The 16,840-nt window shown below is 50.6% G+C and overlaps 1 protein-coding gene across 6 annotated transcripts in view; it reads left to right on the top strand.

Moving 5' to 3' along the window:
• FLNB (filamin B) overlaps positions 169–16,840 on the top strand; it is a 139,340-nt gene continuing 122,668 nt past the window's right edge. For 2 of the 6 annotated variants that reach the window (XM_005695799.3, XM_005695797.3), the window contains exon 1: positions 313–604. In XM_005695799.3, the coding sequence (XP_005695856.2) occupies positions 313–604 (292 nt within the window). Of the gene's footprint in view, positions 605–16,840 lie in introns of all 6 variants that reach the window. The other 4 variants (XM_005695800.3, XM_005695796.3, XM_005695795.3 and 1 more) reach the window with 4 other exon arrangements.

Genomic DNA, 16,840 nt, shown 5'->3' with positions numbered 1-16,840 from the left:
GGACTTGGGAGTTCCCGGGCCGTAATGCTCGCTTCGAGCGGCAGGGGGCGAGCGTGGCCCGGGAGCGCCCTCCTGAGGGTTGGGACTGGGCGGAGCTTCAGGGGCGGGCCGACTCAGTGCGCAGGCGCGGGGCCAGACGCCTCGCGCGGCCACGGGCAGGCGGGCGCAGAGCAGCCCCAGCTGCGGCTCCGGTAGCAGCGAGTTCGAGCCCCGCTCCCGCTCCGCTTTGGTTTTGCGCTCCCCGCGGCCCTTGGGCCTCCATACGCCAGTCCCCGGCAACTCGCTGCGCATAGCGCTCTTCCCGCCGCCAGAATGCCGGTAACCGAGAAGGACCTGGCGGAGGACGCGCCCTGGAAGAAGATCCAGCAGAACACCTTCACGCGTTGGTGCAACGAGCACCTTAAGTGCGTGAACAAGCGCATAGGGAACCTGCAGACCGACCTGAGCGACGGGCTGCGGCTCATCGCGCTCCTGGAGGTGCTCAGCCAGAAGCACATGTACCGCAAGTACCACCAGCGGCCCACCTTCCGCCAGATGCAGCTGGAGAACGTGTCCGTGGCGCTCGAGTTCCTGGACCGCGAGAGCATCAAGCTCGTGTCCATCGGTGAGTGCCCTGGCCCGGCCGGTACCCCTCGCCCTCCAGCCTGCACCGCGCGTGCGCCCCTGTGGAGGCTGAAGCTCCCCGTCGGGTGCCCCACCACCACCACCGCGCCGAGCAGCCGCGGGCTCCGTGCGGGCTCCGGGGCCGGGGGACGTTGTCCCCCGAGGGCGCGAGGACAATGGGGACCTAGGCCCCCTCGGGAGATCCATCCTCCTGGGCGCTCTCCTCGTGTGCTCGCTCCCCGCCGTGCGCCGGGGCTGTGCGCCTGTTGGGGGCGGTGGGTTGAAGGTTCGGGTTGAGGCCGCACGGGGAGAGTCGGGGCTGTGGCATTTCTCGGGAGCTGGGGCGTCGCAGCGGGGGCCGGGGGACTGGAAGCCTCAGGTCCGCAGTCCCTGGGGGGTGGAGCCCTCGTCCGGCGCTCCCCGGAGCGCTCGCCCCGCTGCGCCCCGCGGCCGCCGAATGGGCGTTGGCTGGGAGGCCAGGTGGGGAGGCCCCGGGAGGGACTGTTCTCCGAATCCGGGGCCTCCCGCCCAGGTGGAGACGGGGACCTGGCGGTCGCCGGAAGAGGTTTGGGCCCCGAGGTGGGAAGGGGAGCCGCGGGGGTGTGTCTTCCTCGCTCCCAGCTCAGCTCTGGCTGCGCTGTCGCCGCCGAAGGTGTCATTCGGAGATGGGTGGTGGTCACAGTAACCGCTGCCTTGTAGGAGCCCCAGCTAGTGCGCGCTGGGCGCCCACAGCCTTCCCAGTCACCTCCCTCCTCGCGCAGCCTGCGAGCTGGGGCGCCGTCAGACCCCTGTTGCAGACGAGGCGGGGCCAGGGCGTTAATGGGCTCGCTCAGGCTAGCGAGGGTCCAGCTGAGAATTGAAGGAAGTGGGTGACAATTAAAGGAGACTTTGCTTTCCTCTCCCCGCCCTCCCCACACCAGGGTCTTCCTGAGAGGGAGGAGGGAGTTGGTGTTGGGTTCCTCTCCCCCGCCTCCCCCCGACCCGCAACGCGGGAGGAAGAGTTGGGGTGAGGTCCCGCCTGTGACCTCGGCTGGTTGAGGGCTTCTGGAAGCGCCACAAGGCGGCTGATGGGTGTGGATCGGGGCGAGAGGCGTGGAGTGTGTGTGCCCGCGCGAGTGTCTTAGAGTGCAGAGTGTATGTACACAGAGCATGTGTGTGGAGAGCATGTCACTGTGCAGAGAATGTGTGTGCACCTACACAGTGTGTGTGCGATCTGCCAGGTGAGCCTCTTGCCCGTGAGGAGCTGCCTCAGGTCTCTTCCCCAGGAAAGCAGGCCTGACGCTGGGTGCCGAGGCTGAGTCTCCTCGGCCTCTCCACCACCCTCCCCCACGCCCGTCAAGGCAGGCAGGGCTGCTTCCGGGACCACCGCCCAGTCAGCCTCCCCTTCGGGGGTGGTGTCCCTGCCCAGGGAAGCTGTGTGACATGCGGTCGCCTCTGGGGCACCAATCTCCTGTAAGGAGGAAAGGAGAACCTCAGTTTCTCTAGGAATTACTTTCTTTTCAGATCCCTCCGATCCCTCTGAGGAATCTCAAAGGCCGGCTGGGCTCCACATGGATCCCTTCTTCTTTGCTTTGAAAATGTGTATTTATTTAATTAACTGAACAAAGAAATTTAAAGTAAACCAGGAGTGTCCGAACATGACATGAAATCTCTTAAAAAAAACAACAACCAAACCACAGTGCTAGAAAATCCTGGACTGCCTACTTTGCCAGCTGTTTACAGAGGCTGCAGCTGCCTCCAGCATGGTTTCCCATCAGTGCCCCGAAATTGAGGGTCTTATTCTAGACTTTGTCTGGCCCCGTACGTCTTTCCCCTTAACCCTCATGATTTTCGTTCCTGAACCCAGCCAGGCCACAGCGACTCCTACCGTCCCGGCATTCCAGGGTTAGCTGTCCCTTCCCTGGTTGTGGCCTGTGGGCTTTGGCAGTCTCTTGCTATGGACCTCTTCCCACCACACTCTACACTGTTTTACTTTCTCCTTTTAAATAATTTCTCGGATCATATTCCCCAGAGTAGGATTCCTGGGTCAAAGGGTGTGATCACATTTATGACTCCTGTCATTGGCTGCCTAGTTGTTCTCCAGAAAGATCTTACAGCAAACAGGTTTTCCGGCCTCCGGAGCCTGGAGGGAGAGTTACCAAGGGCCAGGACTCCCTGAGGCGGTAATGCCTGAGGCCTCTTCCCTCTGTTCCTGGGACTGTGCAGGGTAAAGGCCCTTCAGAAAAAAATTCACATCCTGCGAGGACTTCAGTTCAAGCTTTCTCTGCTTATGCTGTGTTGCTTTGTGCTGACGATGACAAATGAGTTCCAACTTGGGACACAGGCTAGGTGTTGAGTGTGTTCTGTTGATGACCCCTCTGATCGCCACCTTGAATCCTTGAGATCTGGTTTCCTTGTCTATGTAATGATCTCCCCACCACTTCCTAGTCCAGGCCCAGTGCTTAGAAAATGATTGTTGTTATTACTGGGGATGGTGGTTAATATTGTCTTCAGTTGAGTCCAACTCTTTGTGACCCTGTGGACTCTAGGCTGCTACTGTGACGCTATGGACTGTACTGCCACCAGGCTCCTCTGTCCATGGGATTCTCCAGGCAAGAACCCTGGAGTGGGCTGCCGTACCATCCTCCAGGGGGTCTTCCCGACCCAGGGACTGAACTTGTGTCTCCTGCATTGGCAGATGGGTTCAAACGGGAGAGGAGCCCGATAGGCTGCAGTCCACGGGATCCCAAAGAGTCAGACACAACTGAGCCATTTCATTTTTCACTTTTCTTTACCACTAGCACCACCTGGGAAGCCAGTTAGTATCATTACCTCTATTTAAAGTTGGGGAAACGGGAGTGAAGTAACTTCTTGCGCGGGTCACCCAGCTGGTGAATGTTGACTGGAACCTAGGTCTGACAAGTTGTTCAACTTGAGGCTTAACTGACCTATTTTGCAAGGTCAGAAACAAGTGAAATACAGCCCCATTGTCCCACCAGAGAGCTCATGTGAACACAAAGGTTTGTAACTCTGGGGTGTAGGGGTTATGGTTGGACATCCATACATTGAGCCTCTGACCTTGAACAAAGTGAGGCCTTGGATAAGGGATGAGATTAATCCTCTGAACTGTGAAGAGGGTCCATGAGATGAGGGTCATGTCAGGAAGTGAGCAGAATCCGTTCGCATCTTTTTTTGTTTGGTTTGGTTTTTGCTTTTCTCTTTCCTCTGTGCTGTGCTCATTGGTGGCTGACTTTTTGCACCCTCGTTGTCTGTAGCCCGCCAGGCTCCTCTGTCCACGAAAGTTTTCAGGTAAGGATACTGGAGTGGGTTGCCATTGCCTTCTCTAGGGGGGGTCTTCCCAACCCAGGCATCAAACCCTCATCTCTTGCATTGGCAGGTGGTTTCTTTACCACTAGCACCAGTGGGAAAGCCCGAGTTTGCAACTTATGTCTTGTTTTGAGGTGGATTTGTTGAGGGAATAGCTGCCCTGTCTTCAGTGGTTTTGTTGTTGTTTGTTTGTTGGAGATTCCTACTACCAATGGGAGAAATTTCACTCCTGTGATCTGGGAAAGTATCTATGCAGGGTTTTGTATACTTTGGATAGCTCCCAACAACATACACTGTGGAAATCATTGGAGTTGGGTATAGGCGCCAGTTGTGTGACATAGGTGGTCGGATGCTGAGAGCAGTGTGGCTTTTCTGCCTAGAATGCCCTGGCTGTTTATGTTTGTGATTCCTTGTAAGGTGGGCCCATCCTTGGCTTCATCCCAAAGTTGAAGTTCCTTCTTGTACCCTGGGCAGTTCATAATGAGGCCTTAGCATATTTAATTCCAGTTGTCTGCCAGGAGCTGGCAGGTTTATTTACTTGTTTTTCTAAAAGGTTTTCTGATCCTGGGCAGTGCAGCCAACTTGGAGAAGGGGTCTCCCAACCCAGGAATGACAGTCCGGGTAGCCTAGCAGTTTGGGTGGTGTGTTTTGGTTTGATCCTTTATATAAAGGAATTCTTTCCTTTTTAATGGATGTGGTCTGACCCTGATGTTTGCTTAAAGTGCCTGTGCCAGGCCAGCACCCCAGAATAGGCATGTTCCTAAGACCTCCGGTCACTGGGCAGAGTTTCCAGGGTGGTAGGTCACTCACTCTGTTTTCTTTCCTTTCATCCCACTCCCACCAAAATAATGTACAAATAATACTAAGTTCTGCTCTGTCCTGTAAATAGTTGGCAAATATCGATGTGTCTTTCAGGCAGTGTAGTTCACATCTAGAAAGAAAAAGAAAGTGTTAGTTGCTCAGTCCTGTCTGACTCATTGCAACCTCATGGACTGTAGCCTGCCAGGCTCCTCTGTCCGAGGCTCCTCTGTCCGTGGGATTTCCTAGGCAAGAATACTAGAGTGGGTTGCCATTTCTTTCTCCCAGGGATTGAACCCAGGTCTTCTGCATTGCAGGTAGATTCTTTACTGAGTCACTAGTTCACATCTAGGAAAGGCTTAAAAAGCAGCAAGATAGCAGGCTTCCTGAGAAGTTTCTGGGCTACTTGTAACAACGTAACGCATTAGTGTCAGTTTGTTAAGAGCTAGGATTCTTGGTTCAAATCCTACTTGCCACTAAGTAGCGATTAAGAAACTTCTGTGCCTTGGTTTGCTTATAGCTTAAATCTGGATAATAGCTACTCCTTAAAAGGTTGTTGTAAAAACTAAACAAGTTAATATTTTTTAAAGTGCTCAGAGCAGTTCATGGCACATAAACTGTTGGTGCTATGTGTTTGGTTAAATAAATAAAGTGCTGTCCAATAATATTCTCAAAAGTCACACTGGAGAGTTTGCACACTGAAAGGACATTTAAAATTGACACCATGCTGGGGAGACCAGCTTGTTTGGCTAATGGCGATTCCTGTTGCTCTAATAGGGTTATGGATTGCCCAGAGGGTGTCCCCTCCTTCGCAGGGGGTGACCTCTGGTTGTGTTACGATTTTTTTGCCTCCAGGACCCATTCATTCCAGCTTTGTTTCTGAGAGCTGGACAGGAGTTTGGAGTGGCTGGTCATTCCAGTCTCCCACCCGTTCAGGAATCTCAGGGCCAAATCATTTCCAGATGGTAGTTAGACGTCTGCAAGCTCCTCCAGCAATGGTGGGGCCAGCATGCCAGTCAGCAGCTGCCTTCTTTCTTGGAGAGTCTGTGCTGAAGGAGAGCTTTGATTTGGAGCCAAATTATGTCTCCCGGGCACTCCCTCTTCACTCCCCACCCGGGGAGGGGGTCCTGATTCTGTGCTGTGAAGCTGTATCATGGGTTAGTCAAGGATGGCTGCCTTGCTCCTTGGGCAGCAGCTGCTCAGGTCGGAGCCTTGGGGCCCCCCAATTTTTCTCCATTGCTCCATGGCCAGGGTACTGCACCGCCCTGCTTCCTCTATAAATGGCCTTCAGGGTAGCACATGCCTGAAGCTGTTTCTCACTGTCATTCTGACCCATAACAGTTGTGCAACTCTGGTCCACTGCAGTAACCTTTCTGAGCCTCAGAAAGGTTTGTAAAATGGAGGCGAATGATAGTTCCTATCATAGCTTTGATTTAAGTTACATAGCATTCGAGTTAAGTTACAGCATAATGCTGGTGTCGTCATTATTACTATAGTGGACTTTGTCTTATCCTCAATCTGTTCTCTGGCCAGTCCTGCCACTGTCAAATGGTGTGTCAGTTATGCCCCTCCCTCCAGCTTGGAATTTCCAAGGTGCCTCTCAAAATCCTTTCTCTCTTCCTTTCCTCATTTAACCAGCATATGAAAGACCAGCCCTGAGCCAGGCTAGGTGCTAGGGCCACAGGAATATAATGAGAGTCATGTCCCTGGCTTGCCCTACTGCTCAGCACAGAGGAGAGACAAGTCACCAGGGAGTGTCCTTCTCAAACCTTCAGGCACACACAAATCACCTGGGAACTTGAAAATGGGGGCCCGTTTAAAATGTCAGCCTGATTCACTAGATTAGGGGTGAACTCTGGATTCTGGTCTTCCAGTTGGCTCCCAGTTGTCACTGTCTGCGGACCACCATTTAATAGTAAGGACTAAGATGAGAAGCCCTCTGAGGAGGAAGAGCACCTTCCATCAGGCTAGACTGGGTAGTTTGGAGGGCTTCCTGGAGGAAGGGGCTGTTGTGCTGAAACCTAAGGCCTGACTATAATTAGTCAGGTGAGCCCAGAAGTAGAAGAGTGTGTCAGGTGGAGATCGGAGGGGTGGTGGAGAGGTAGGCAGAGGCTGGCTCACAAAGGACCCTTTGAGGCTAGAGGTTGCCAGTAGAGCATCTTTGTTTGGGGAGCCTGGGGTAAGGTAAGTGAACCCAGCTGAAATGGCTCAGCTCATCTGAGGATCTCTTCACTGTTGCTCCAGTTACTCCTATCAGAAAAGAAAAAAAATTGAATGTACCCCTTTCTCATATGCATATGTTTATAAGCTGTATACATATACCACAGTCAGTCTGTATATTAAATGTTACTAAAGTTTAGTTTCTTTTTAGGTAGCAAATCCAAATAGAAGATCGGGTTTTTCTCCTGCTGTAATGGATTATCTTTTGCATCCCTGGGGTGCATATACCCTGCTTGGGGGCCCCTGACAGCTTGCATATCTATATTTCCTTTTCCTTCCCCCCCCATATTGTTATTAATCTGTGTTTGTCTATTTTGTAAAAGTTTATTTGACTGCTCCAGGTCAGGATCTTTGGATGTGGCGGGTGAACTCTTAGTTAGCAGCATGTGGAATCTAGTCCCCTGACCAGGGATTGAACTTGGGCCCCTGCATTGGGAACTCAGAGTTTTAGCCACTGGACCACCAGGAAAGTCCCTGCATTTAGTTTTCATCTTTACTTTTTCTCCATTAAAGAGGTAGATCTATAATTATAACCTCTTCCCCCAACAAATTGAACCAAATGATTAAATCCAACTGAATGAGCCATTTCCATCTAATTGTGTGGTATTCCCTGCTCTTAAAAAAAGATTAAAAACTGTCTTTCATGACGTTCTAGGCTTCCCTGGTGGCTCAAATGGTAAAGAATCTACCTGCAGTGTGGGAGACCTGGGTTCAGTCCCTGGGTCTCGAAGTTCCCCTGGAAAAGGGAATGAATGGCAGGCTTCCCTGGTGGCTCAGATGGCAAAAGAATCCACCTGCAATGTGGGAGACCTGAGTTTGATCCCTGGGTTAGGAAGATCCCCTGGAGGAGGGCATGGCAACCCACTCTAGTATTCTTGCCTGGAGAATTCTACGGACAGAGAAGTCTGGTGGGCTACAGTCCATGGGGTCACAAAGAGTTGGACACTGCTGAGCGACCAAGTAACACTTTATGATGTTCTGCTACAAGCCGTCTTACGTCGCTGTTGTAAATCTAGTTATGCATTAAACATGTTGGATGATCACCAAATGGACTCACGTTATTGTATGATAAACAGCAGTACTTTCTTCTTCTGGGGCTGGGAAAGGGCCTTGAATGTATAAGGTGCCTGACTACTTTTCTTCAGAAATTGAGTCCATCTTCTGGGAAGAGAGTCTATTTTGACAGAGTGTTGACTTCCTCCTCCCCCCATCATCCAATCCTGGCCCAGGCAGACAGCCTGGCCCGGAGGACACCTGTGCCCCTCTGTTCTTGGCACGAATGCCCACCATGATGCCCTTCGTGTGCCAAATGTTGCTATGTGCACACATATCTCTAACATAAGACCTAGTGTCTCCCTGCGCCTGCTGTGTGCTAAGCATCATCCTGAGTGCCTTGCTTCGATTACTTCTAATCCTCATTATGAACCTGCATAGACAGTGGCTTTATGTCTATTTCCAAGTTATAGATGAGAAAACTGAGGCTCAACTCTACCTCACTTCACATGCCAGCCATGATCCTTGCCTGCATTAAGCTGTAGTTTTTGTTTTGTAGTGTCAAAGTTGGGTTCCACACTCATAAAATAGATATATTGCTTAATTGCTAAGTCATGTCTGACTCTTTTTCAGCCATATGGACTGTAGCCTGTCAGACTCCTTTGTCCATGGGATTTGCCAGGCAAGAATATTGGGGTGGGTTGCCGTTGCCTTCTTTAGGGGAACTCCCCAACCCAGGGATTGAACCCACATCTCCTGCATTAACAGGTGAGCCCTTTACTGCTGAGCCACCGAGGAAGCCTGCAAATGTTATAGTGAGAGATTTTCCACTGCTTTACTCCTGTTCATTTCTATTTTATTTAAAACACTTTTATTTTACTTGAACATTTGGACTTGGTTAGTGTGAAATTGAAATTTCCTTCTATAAAACACAGCTTTGGGGGGCCCATTTGCCTTACCCCTTCTGGCACCATAAAGCTTTCATGGGGGTCTTCTTTCCAGTTCTTGGAGACAGCTCTCTGGTTCTTTCCTGCCTTTTTTCGGTTTTCAGGGGCAGTGGTTTCACTGCAGGTCTGGACAGCAGGGACCAGCTGAAGGTCTTCTTAGAGGAGCCAGGCAGGGCTTTCTTTGCGAGGCCTGGAAGTCAGCAGCGTGGAGGAGGCTGCCTCCTGGCTGCAGTCCTGGGGGGCTTGCAGTGCCCACCACCTGGGAGGGTATATGGGTGGGGTTTGCTGAGACCCAGCTATCCTGGGAGATCCTTGGTGACAGTCGACACTGGCACAGCTGTGCTTTGTCAGCAGTGACCTCACCCCACATCCTTGCCTTCTGCTACCTGTAAACATTAACTGGCAGGGGCAGCAGGGTGGAGGTGGGGCATTGGGTTGCAATTGCCGCTGAGCAGAACTTTTCTTTCCTGGCTGGCACTCAGCCTGTATCAGTCAAGCAGCCCTGGTACAAACCTCCAATCCAAGCCAGCGGTTCCTTGCTTATATTCAAGGAGCCTGGGGGGCAGACCCCTTGCTACACCACCAGGGCACCAAGCCGTGTGCTCCAGGACTGCATTTGTGTCCCTAAGGGGCTTCTCCTGCAGTTCAGCTCCTGAGCGATCAAACTGGTCTTGCCAGCCGTCTCTAGGTGCTCAGCCTCCCCAGAAATTGCAGGGCTGGCTTGTTGAAAGGTCTGGGCGTTAACACAACACTCCTGTTCGCCCTCTCTGAAGGCCCTTTATGCTGGCATGAATTCCTTTTCTCATGGAGATCTGAAAGCTCTTTTGACTAAATGGGTCACCTTTCTGGGTATTTTCATAAGGCTGGTCAGCTTTTGCCATGCCAGACAACTTTTCTGGAATTTCCGTTTAGATATAAAGGCAACCAAAGAGGTTGGAATTATTTGGAACCCCGTGTGGAATTTTGGCTTTCGAGCTATAGGGAAATGGGTGGGGACTGTGGCAGGGACTGTGTAAATTCCCCGCGTCCCATAAATTAAGATATTCAGATTAGCAGAGGCAGGCAGCGGTCAGCTTTGCTTCAACAAACAGGAGTGGTGCGGCTTTCTGCCTCGTGCTTATGGTGACCCAGGCAGAGGCAGGCCTCCCATGTAGCCGGGGGTATGAAGGGAGTCTCAGTGACTAGAATCAGATTCCTCCATCTCCCCTGCAGCCCTGAAGAAAATAACCAAGTTCTTATCATGCTGGTACTGCACTGCTTGTGCGCACCTCCCTGAAGTGATTTATCAGATATTCTGGGAAAACAAGAATTATTTGGCATTCTACAGCCTGCTGGGAGCACAACTCAGACTGGTGCTTTTTTTTTTTTTCCTGTGCTGGGCCTTCATAGCAGCACAGGGCTTTCTCGAGTTGCAGCGCACCAGCTTCTCGTGCTGGGTTCTCTTGTCGTGGAACGTGGGCTCTAGAGGGCAGGGTCGGTAGCTATGGCACATGGGCTTAGTTGCCCCCTGGCATGCGGGATCTTCTCAGACCAGGGATCGAACCTGTGTCCCCTGCATTGACAGGCAGGTTCTTAATCCCTGGATCACCAGGGAGGTCCAGCTTGATACTTCATGCACAGGAACAAAGTGATTGTTCCCTCGGTGGGGTAAAGCAAGCCAGAGGAGGAGGACCAGGCCCTGCCATCCCAGGGGGTCCTCAGGTTCTGAGGCCTTGGGGCTCCAACCCTAAAGGACCTTTGTGACTTGGCAGTTCTGTTAATTGAACAGAGTTAGTTCTGGGTTCTGTTTACAAGATTCCTTGTCAGAAGAGGCAGAGGCGGGAAGACCGAGGGTGTGCTGCTGGTGGGACTGGGGGCCGCTCAATGCAGCTTCCAGCCATCCCAGGGCAGAACCCAGAAAGTGGTCTGGGAGAAGGAACCTTGGTGGATCCTGGCTTGCAAGCACCTGGGCCGTTCCGCATCTCCACTAAAGGAGGCAAGCAAGCTGGTACTTGAGGAATGCCTCTTCTGCTGGGAAGTCCTTTACAGGACATGATCGAGGTGTCACGTTACACTTCCAGTGGGGCACACATCTCTTACCAAAATCGCCTCTCCTTTTCTTAGGACTTTTTTTTGAAAGCCGTGGGGAGTCACAGCCAAGGTGGGGAGGCACCCACCGCTCTCCCCTCCCCTGGCGCCCTTCCAGTTCATAGCTTACTGAGCTGTGTTGGTCTCCTAACTTGCCTGTCTTGTTCTCCTACTGGGTGACAACTGCTCCAGGTCAGCCGCTGTCTCTTATTTACCTCTGGGGCTCTGAGCTTGGCTTTTAGTAGGAATATAATAAATAACTTATCGAATAAATAAACAACCTCCAGCATAGATGGGTTGAATAGTAAGTTTAGTACTTTGACTTGTTTGCAGAGTATTTGCTTTCAAAAAATGTGTGAGCATTAGGCTACAGAGAAATGGGAGTTACGTGCAGTGGACAGTTGGATCTGGGGTCCCAGTAGAACACCGCAGTTTTGGGGACAGTGAGGAGTAGTCGCTCAGTTGTGTCTGACTCTTTGCGACCCCGTGGACTGGATCCTGCCAGGCTCCTCTGTCCATGGAATTCTCCGGGCAGGAATACTGGAGTGGGTTGTCATGTCCTCCTCCACGGGATCTTCCCAACCCAGAGATCGAACCCAGGTCTCCTGCATTGCAGGCAGACTCTTTACCATTTGAGCTATCTGGGAAGCCCCAGAATGTTCATCTTTTGGGACAGTGATGCTGAACATAAAGAATTCAGCATTTTGTAGTTATTTTTCGAACATTCATAATTTACTCCAACTGTTAGAAAACAAAGCGTCTTCCAGCTTGCCATGTGAGAGTCAGAAAAATGAACAAAAGAAGCCACTGAAAGACACTATGATCATAGTGATAGTCTTGTTAATAGTAAATATATATTGAGCATGTACTGGTACCAGCCATTGGGATAAATCCTTTTCAATAATGGCTAAATGGAACTCCATTGCAACCCCGAGCTGTGGTTATTGTGGTAACCCCATTACACAGACAAGGAAACTGAGGCACGCCCAGTTCAGCCAGTATGTGGCAGGCTGTGACCCTCTCCTGAGATTTCAGTCCCCAAAGGAGGACATGTCAGCTCAGCATGTCTTTGAAACTCACTTCTAACAAGTTGGTTTTTTTTTTTTTTAATGAAATGAAAAGTTGCATTTGTAGTTCTTTGTTTAAAAAAATTTGGAAATCAAGAACATAGAAATATAAAGAAAAAATGCATCACCTGTGAAGAATGTTGTCTTTTTTTCTGTTTTTCCTGAGTTTTGCTTTCACCTCTCTTTTGATCAGAATGTGGAAGAGGGGATGCATTTTCTTAGGAAAAAGACTATGGACTGGAAATGTTTTGTGAAATCATTTTGATCATACTGATGGTTGTAACAAGATTCATCCTTGAATTCTTGCTGAGCTGTGGTCAGCATTAAAATTGGAGGTCTTGGTTGAGGCTCATCCTGGTTTGCAAGTCTCCCTTCGTCTAGAAATATGTTTTGGTCAACCACAGAGTGGGGTGTTGCAGCCACTTCTGTCTCTTAAAAGTTTTTAGGATCAGCTTATATTGGGACTGCCAGGGTCTCTTAATAATAGTAATTATCTTTGGCTACATTGTGACCTTGTCTCATGATTAGTCCAGCACAGAAACATGAAACTAAAACATACCTGTTAACTGCTCAGCTCCCTTAGTTTAGATGTCTCAAATATGCTCGGTAACAATGTAGTTGGTTCAGTCGTGCAGGCATGAGCGCCAGGTTGCTTCATTCGTGTCTGACTCTTTGTGACCCCATGCCTGCCTGCAAACTCTCAGATGTCTGAAAATTGTCTGCAGCCCTGAGTTCTTCATTGGTTTCCTGGAGACATTTTGTCAACAGCCCTCAGGACACCAGGCCCCTGGAATCATCCTGTCTTGGTCTTGTTTGAGGCAAAGAAGATAGGCTGTAAACCACTTTAAAATATAAATTGAGTCATTTCCTCAGAGGGCTTAAGAGTATGGGTCAGTTAGACCCTGCTACTTAATAACTAGGAGACTCGGGACAAGATGCTTGAGTTAGCCCAGGTTATGTGCCCCAGGCTATATTAGTACCCCGCTCTTGGTCTTACTGAGGATAAATGATACAGTTCCTGCAAAGCACTTGACCTAGCCCTTGGTGGACACTAAGGGACCTTAAGTGGTGGTTGCTGTCTTCCTCCCTCCTCTTAATTCCTGGGCTAGTGGTGGCCACTTTTGACTGGAGGAAGACATGGCCTAATTATCTTGTAAGGGGAAGGGTGGGTCAAAGAAATTGGTGACTCAGAAATTGGTCAAAGATACCTCATACCTTTTAGGGTGTTTTTTGACAAAGAAGTGGCCTGGATTTTTGAGGGCAGGAGTCATAGGCCGGTGGCATTTCCTGGTCTTCAGGACAAATATCCCTTAAGAAGCGAAAACAGGTGCCAACTGTTCTTGACACAATCCCTGACTTTCCCTTTCTTCTTGTTTGGCTAGTGTGTGTATATATACATAGACTAGCTCCTTTGTCCTCCTTCCATTCTTTAGCCTTTCTTTTTGTCTCCTAGCATGTCCTTTGCTCCCATTTCTTTCTCTCCTGATACTGCTCTCCTGGAAGTGGCTGTAACACCGTCCAGAGTCCAGGTGACTGCTCACGGGTTTGAGTCTTGACTCTGCCACTTGAGAGCTGGCTGACCCCAGCTCACTGTTCTGCCTCTTATTGTTGTTCTGTCGCTCTGCTGCTGCTGCTAAGTCGCTTCAGTCGTGTCTGACTCTGTGCGACCCCATAGACGGCAGCCCACCAGGCTCCCCCGTCCCTGGGATTCTCCAGGGAAGAACACTGGAGTGGGTTGCCATTTCCTTCTCCAATGCATGAAAGTGAAAAGTGAAAGGGAACTCGCTCAGTCATGTCTGACTCTTAGTGACCCCATGGACTGCAGCCCACCAGGCTCCTCCATCCATGGGATTTTCCAGGCAAGAGTACTGGAGTGGGGTGCCATTGCCTTCTCTGCTCAGTCATGTCCAATTCTTTGTGACTCCAAGGACAGCAGCATGCCAGGCTTTCCTGTCCACCACCTCCCAGAGCTTGCTCAAACTCATGTCCATTGAGTCGGTGATGCCATCTAATCATCTCATCCTCTGTCATCCCCTCCTCTTCCTGCCTCAGTCTTTCCCAGCACCAGGGTCTTTTCTAATGAGTCAGTTCTTTGCATCAGGTGGCCAAAGTATTGGAGCTTTAGCTTCAGCATCAGTCCTTCCAGTGAATATTCAGGATTTATTTCCTTTGGGATGGACTGGTTGGATCTCCTTGCAGTCCAAAGGACTCTCAAGTGTCTTCTCCAACACCACAGTTCTAAAGCATCAGTTCTTCAGTGCTCAGCTTTCTGTACGGTCCAACCCTCATATTCATACATGACTACTGGCAAAACCATAGCTTTGACTATATGGATCTTTGTTTCCAAAGTAATGTCTCTGCTTTTTAATGTGCTGTCTAGGTCTGTCATACCTTTTCTTCCAGGGAGCAAGCGTCTTTTAATTCCATGGCTGCAGTTACTGCAGTGATTTTGGAGCCCAAGAAAATAGTCTATCACTGTTGCCATTGTTTCCCCATCTATTTGCCATGAAGTGATGGGATCAGATGCCATGATCTTAGTTTTTTGAATGGTGAGTTTTAAGCCAGCATTGCATTATTATACTAAAGCCCTGCCGCTCCCACTAACCCTTTACAGCCCCTAGTGGAGGAGAAAGAAGAGAAGCCAGTTATGCTAGAGGGGAGGTGATGCTGACTGCCTTGAACTCTTTCCGTCTGAAGCCAAGCAGGTTATCCTAGCTACTCCCGCAGCCCGAGTCCCACTCCTTCAGCCTGGCTTGTTGGCTGACCCAGCCCTTTGATGTCTGGGATCATGGTGGGACTGCCTGCACTATCTGTCAGGATTTGTGTGGCCCTGGGTGTGGTCTTGAACCCAGAACTGTCTAACCTCTTCTCATGGAGACACCAACATGTTTTACAGTAGTTCTTGGGAACTAGACTGCTGGGGTGACACCAGCCTGTACAACAGCATCAAGATTGCCCGAATGGGGGGAGGGAAGGCAGCTGGCACTGCAGACTGTGGCTGCTGAGACCAGGGGATGTGGAAGGTTGGGGGGCAGGCAGCATTCTCAGTTCTTGTCGGCAGTGTGCTGGCTTGGCCCAGACAGGCTGAAGGGATCTGTGTCTCGTGTAACTACCTGCTTCTCCCAGTTTCCCCTTGAGTGCAGCTGCCTGCTGTGCCCTTTATTGGGCCACGTTTCCAACACTTGACTTTTAGGGAGTATCATTTTTTTAGGTCACCTTCTGTGGCGGCAGGGAACACCCAACATCTTTCCAGAGATAGGATTTGTGGAGGGTGGGGGCTACTTCAGTGAGCGACTAGTGCAGATTTTTATTTTTTAATGATTACGTTTGTTTTCATTTCTTTATTTTTGGCTGTTCTGGGTCTTCATTGATGCACATTTTTTTTTTTTTTTTTGTCTTGTTGTGGCCAGTGGGGCGTGTGGGCTTCTCACTGCAGTGGCTCCTCTTGCTGTGGAGCTCGGGCTCCAGGGCACCTGGGCTCAGTGGCTGAGGCGCCCGGGCCCTGGGGCGCGGGCTCGGTGGCTGAGGCGCCCGGGCCCTGGGGCGCGGGCTCGGTGGCTGAGGCGCCCGGGCCCTGGGGCGCGGGCTTGGTGGCTGAGGCGCCCGGGCCCTGGGGCGCGGGCTCGGTGGCTGTGGCGCCTGGGCTCAGAAGCTGTGGCACACGGACTTAGTTGCTCTGAGGCACGTGGGATCTTCCCCAGATCAGGGATCAAACCCAAGTCTCCTGCGTTGGTTGGTGGATTCTTTACCACCGAGCCACTAGGGACGCCCGATTTTTATGTTTTGGTTCTGGGAAGATATTAGTCAGCCTGAGTACCGTTTCCATGTGACAGAGCAAAAATTTACACCATTATACAATGGCTTTTGTTTCTTTTTCGCCAACTCTTAAAGCTGACCATCGGTTAGGTGTTATCAGTAAGATCAGCTGTGCATCTGGAGACCAGTTTCTGGTCCTGGAAAAGGCCCAGAGCAAGTTGGATTTGTCAGGATTTCCGGTCCCAGGCAGATGGCAGGACCAGACACTGTATCCTAGTCCCAGGCCTGCTTCTGTCATCCCTGGATGGAGAGCCCCGACCTCTCAGCCTGCTTCCCCATCTGTAAAATAGGAGATCTGGCCTATTCCTGTGTCTCCCCAAATCCAGTTATTTGTAAAGGAACCACCTTTATTCTTTTTGCCATCTCCCATGTCTCTTATTCCATTTTCACTCACCACCCCTCCCCCTCAGTTGACTGACTCACTTTTTAAACAGATGTATTTGGAAAGGAGACTTTCATAGTATGGAAAAACATTGTCACCAGGTAAATCGAAGGTAACCATAAATAAACCCCAAACAGTGTCATTAAATCCCAGCTGGTGCTGTTGCCTGTTCTCAGAGGGAGGCCTCCTCTTCTGGTTAAAAGGGAAATTAGCCAGAGGTGAAGAGGTGTTCAAAGTCACCCATAGCACACTGAGCCTTTTTCTTTGACCTACTACTCCAAAGAGTTGAGAAAGAATTGGAAGGAGAATAGTTTTCTCGCCTGTAGCACAGAGTAGTAATGTATAGATACTTTGTTCCGTAAAGACTTGTGGAGCCTCTGCTGTGCACCAAGAGCTATGCTGGAGGCTAGGAGCATAAAGGGCATTGGGGCTTCGAAGAGTGGCTAAGAAAATGATTTTTTTAATTTGAATGTTCTGAATGAACATTAAACTTATTTCAGTCCCGACTAATTCTGGGCTCCCCAGGTTAGCAAAGTGGTGAAGAGTCCACTTGCCAATGCAGGAGAGGAAAGAGATGCAGGTTCAGTTCCTGGGTCCCGGCGATCCCTTGAAGTAGGAAGTGGCAACCCGCTCCAGTGCTC

The sequence above is a fragment of the Capra hircus genome, chromosome 22 (genome assembly GCF_001704415.2).
Source record: "Capra hircus breed San Clemente chromosome 22, ASM170441v1, whole genome shotgun sequence".
Lineage (NCBI taxonomy): Eukaryota > Metazoa > Chordata > Mammalia > Artiodactyla > Bovidae > Capra > Capra hircus.
This window is presented reverse-complemented; position numbering and strand designations above follow the sequence as displayed.